The sequence below is a fragment of the Pinus tabuliformis genome, chromosome 3_2 (genome assembly GCF_031772625.1).
Source record: "Pinus tabuliformis cultivar Carrire ecotype Pingquan chromosome 3_2, CPIR1, whole genome shotgun sequence".
NCBI lineage: Eukaryota > Viridiplantae > Streptophyta > Pinopsida > Pinales > Pinaceae > Pinus > Pinus tabuliformis.
This window is the reverse complement of record NC_142302.1, coordinates 856,334,511-856,339,405: the sequence shown is the minus strand read 5'-3', so window position 1 is coordinate 856,339,405 and position 4,895 is coordinate 856,334,511. Positions and strand designations below refer to the sequence as shown.

Sequence of the window (4,895 nt, the reverse complement as noted above, 5' to 3'; positions counted from 1 at the left end):
GTTGTCGGCTATATTGCCTATATCAATGGATTTAAGTTTTCATATGTTGTATTTAAATTATTGAAATATATTGTGTCTGGAGTGACATCAAGCTATCTGCACTATATGACATTCTTATATAAATATTTGGTTATTTGCAACTGGTTGTTGTCTTTAAAATACTTGTATTGCTTGACTTCTAGTTCCTATGCATAAATCATATGGTAGTCTATGCTCGTTTGCAATATCCTACACTTCTATTCTTTTTCAATGGTTACAGTAATTCTTTCTTGAACAATTATGGTTTATGGTTAATGGAATTTATGTGTCAATATACTGGTTATATGTTTTTTTCTCTTTTCGCTTGTGATTTTTCTGCTCGAATTTTTGGGAAAAGACATCAAAATATTCTACTTTCACCACATAATGTGAACATGGTCTTTGTTATGGAGTTGTTTAAGTTTCTTCCCTTATGACATTGGTCTTTAGGGCCTTTATCTTCCTAATGGTCATATGATGTATTCTTAATATCTATTTCATATACTAGTGTACTGAGATCTTTTTATAGAAATGTTCTTACTACAATTTTACTTAACTAATATGGCTTCTTCAGTTTGGTCTATACCAGTGACTCTCCATAGTCCACTACAATTATTATTTCATTCAATACTTAGGTGTAATAATCTTTCTCGTAGCAATTTCTATTTTTGTTTCAACATTTAGATCTCCTTGAATCATAAATTTCTAGAATCCCTCAAGTTCCATCTCATATATGGGGAAGAATACCAGTGACAGGATGATGACTATCTTCCTGGTACATCCAGGTAATCACTACTGCTTTGAGAAAGATACTTACAGTATCCTTCCATCATAGTTATTCTTGTCCCCTTTGCTAGGTGTGCCGAGAACTAATATAGGAGATGGTGGCCTACAACCTTAGGCTGCCTTGGCTGAACCCAATTTCATATAGGTTCTCGTTGTACTATCAATCCTATAAATATACTTTTTCCTTTAGGATCTGCTTATGAACATAGGTTATTATCTAATAAAATTAATTAACATACTTCATTTTCTAAACAATGTAAGCATAAACAATCATATATGTATTCATTGCATGAAACGATGATAAGAATAATCAATTTAATATATATATATATATATATATATATATCCTCAAAATCATGTGCATGATTAATTCCATAAACAAATTTTGCATTATTTCATATTGGCATAATATAAAAACAGTAATCATTTTCATATATTAATAGGTCCTGTACCATCTATGATGAATTTAATTAAGCATAATTTCTTAGAATTTCATACATATTTAACCAAAATAACAAACACACCATCATGATTTCTACTTAGTAAATGTCCATCTTTTGATATGCATGACTACTAAACTCCACTATAGAACATACACTGAATATAACCTTGTAACATAATTTATAACATAATCAAAGCAAGTGAATGGGTATGTTGTTACCAAAAATTTACTTTTTGTAACTGAATGACACTGGCCAGAACAATTTTCCTCCCAACCATGAACCTTTTCTGTTGGTTCCCCCTAAGAAAACTTCAAACCTTTTCCCCAAGAATCAACAACCACTACTCGTCTCGTATATGTTACATTTATATTTTTTTTCCTAGTAGAATTTCTAAAATGACGTCCCATTTTTTGGGAATCTTCTTATCCTCATAGCCCAAGATTGTCTTTTTGATAAAAGGATTTTTTTGTTTTTTTTTTTTCATCCTTTAAAGCCCACCCTTATCTGTTATGCCGCTTATCCACCCATTCCAGTCTTGTTTCCCCAATGCGCTAGCTAATTTTCCTAGATTCCTTTCTCTACTTATCCAGAAAATCACCTATTTCTACTCCAAGAGGATTTTCTTCAGAGTGACTTTAGAAAGTTCAATGTTTTTTTTTCTTTTCCTAATCTAGTCCCTTCTCTAGGACAAAGGATTGGGGTAATGATCTCAATCTTCTTGTGTTCTTTCCAGCTAATTCGTTTCAACCATCTTAATTATTAATTCCACATAAATAACTACATTATCATAAACATGGCTTGGCCAACCTGCCATTATTACCAGTATTTTTACTAATAATTATATTGTCTTAGTCATTATGAATTTACAAAACATGAGAGAAAGACGGATATTATGGTTTGCATATGAAGAAATTTGATCCCTCTCGTCTCATGTTAGATTCGTAGTTAAGATGGATCTATGCTCGTTACTATTTAAATTAAGTGGAATTATAAGATATACTCATTAAATCTTCCTATAGTTTTGCTTGATAAGATTTTATCACCGTTAAAATATAATTTTAAATACATAGATAACTTGTCTAAATGCATTTTATTCTTCTTTATATAGTTATAAACAAGCGCTACAAGGATGTTTAGTCTCAACTAGTCAAGCTAAAAATTATACTTTAGGAAAATTTGTATAAAAGACTATAACTTACATTGCTCCATGCTAAATTAATAGTGGTTAATAGGAAAATCAAATATTGTAGTCCTTTGGAAAAGGCTAATAAGTTGTGATATGAAGTTGATACATTAATTACTTGCCTAAATACATTCACTTACATTTGGTGAGTAGTAAATACTAGTAAGTGCGCATTTATAGTTTCACTCCTACACGAGTACTAAAAGAACATAAATAGTAATAGGAAGTAACTCATGGTAAGTATACTTATTTATATCTTATACCTACCTATTTTTTACCCAAAATTTTATTTAAATTATGGTGACATATAGCTAACGATAAATATATTATTAAATAATTTTCTAAAAAGAATTAAGAATAAAAATTACTAATCAACTATCCAAAAAGCATACATGAATATTATTAAACTACACTAAAACCTTCCAATTATCATAATTATTTATTATGATAATTAAACGTTTGGAAAATATTTTTTTAATAAGATTAAAAATAAATACTCTCTAAAGTTAAATAAATATTATAGGTTGCATTGATAACCCTAACCTCAGGGTGCTCAGAGAAAATATTGATTTCTAACTGGAAAAAAAAATAAATAGAAATAAAACATTATCTATTCTAGAACCGATGACATCATGAATGAAGAAAAAATTTGGCTAGCTAGATTATTCTTTTATCCCAAGCGAGACTGCTCAATCGGCATTCTCCAAGCACACTATCGTATCATTACATGCTCGGAAAGCACGGTTCAGCTTACGCTGATAAAGCGTCACTGAAACGCCGAGCCCAGTGCGGAGTTCGCTGGAGTTCGCCAAAGAATCGAAAGTCCAAATCCACTTGCATTAATTTCTTTCTCTTTCCCATCTCCAGTCAAGTCAATCGATTTTCGTGGATGCTCCGGGTGGTGCAACACGCCAGTGTCGCACTCCTCCAAATCCCTTCAAAAGCTTTTGCGAATTTCAGGGAGAATCGTGAATTATTTGCAATGGCTAATTTTGATCCAATAGTTGGCCATTTCCAGGCTGTAAATAAGTGTTTCAGCAAGGGACAAACCCAGCCGCCGCAAGAGGCAAACTGTTCGCGGCACACGAATGAAGGTGCCGAAGCGTTTGAACTTTCGAACTTTCTTGGTTTGGAGCAAGAATTCGTTAATTCATGCCAGAGTGAGGATGCGGGTGATCAGTCTTGCAATTTGAACACTGTCAAATCCGGCCAAGGTCTCGAACGTGATTATGCACGCCCTTTCCCCAGCGACTTAGCATGTTTCCAGGAGAACAATTTGGATCTCAATTCTACTGTCATCCAAACACATCAGCCTTCAGAGACAATGTAAGTATTTGTTAGTTTGGAGGTTTCCTAGCAAATAATTTATCCAACTTATATTACTATTGATCTTAACCCTTCTCCAGAACTATTAAGCGTGTAGAAGGATTAAAAACTTGCGATGAAAGTCTCTAAGATTATCCGTGCTCTGATATATGAATTTTTTTTTTCAATATTTGATGAGATAAATTGGCTTCTCTCGTGATGGTAAAATTACATATTTTGAACAGAAACTGTAAGACGACCAGCAAGAAAAGAAAGGCCGATGAAGCTGTCAAATATTCATTTCTGACCAGATCTGAAACTGACATTCTGCATGACGGTTATAAGTGGCGAAAATACGGGAGGAAATTTTTGAAGAACCGTCCTAATCCGAGGTGGTTATGCTGTTAAATGCGAGGTGCTTATGTTATTAGACTTCCTTTAATGTTCCATTAATAGGAGTAAGTACTGGTTTGTTTGTCTGCAGGAACTATTACAGATGCTCGAATAGCAACTGTGATGTCAAGAAAACTGTGGAACGTGACACCCACGATAAGGGAATTGTCATAACTACTTACATTGGGCAACATAATCACGAAATCCCAACCGTCATCTATTATATTGGAAGGCATGAACCACATCTGGCTTCAACTGCCACGCCAAACTACTAGCTCGGCAATATGGCTTTCCTGTGTAGTATGTAACTATGATCGTACGCCTGTTCAGTACTACTTCAAGAAATATCAATAAATAAGTGGTTGGACTGTAATTTAACACTCTGTGAGTCTAGTTTTTTTCCATCCCGGTGTGGAGGAACTTTCTGAGAAGCTTACGAACAAGAGAGCGGCATGGTCACATAATGCGACTCATAATGTTGCAGAGGTTACAACAAATCTAATTGGTGCTGCGCGGGTTTGAATTATAGCCTTTCGTTCTCATATAATGTTTCGAAGTACACATCATGAGTTTCTATGTTCATGACTGTACACAAGTAGTTTATTCCATGGCAGTCAATGTACCGAATATTCATGTAAATTTGCTCTAGTTTTGGAAATAAAACGTATGAAGCCATATTGCTTGTTCCTCTAAAACCATTATGCAGTACCAATAACCCTCTTGACGTTCCCTCTTATGGGTTTTAAAATTGTATTTTGTTACATGAT

At 33.6% G+C, this 4,895-nt stretch overlaps 1 protein-coding gene across 1 annotated transcript; it reads left to right on the top strand.

Annotated features, from left to right (window-relative positions):
* Positions 1 to 3,412: 3,412 nt before the first annotated feature.
* Positions 3,413 to 4,403, top strand: LOC149183365 (WRKY transcription factor SUSIBA2-like). Its single transcript, XM_089414925.1, has 3 exons — positions 3,413 to 3,756; positions 3,981 to 4,127; positions 4,220 to 4,403. The coding sequence occupies exons 1-3, from the start codon at positions 3,413 to 3,415 to the stop codon at positions 4,401 to 4,403; spliced, it is 675 nt and encodes a 224-aa protein (XP_089271051.1).
* The last annotated feature ends 492 nt before the right edge of the window (positions 4,404 to 4,895 follow it).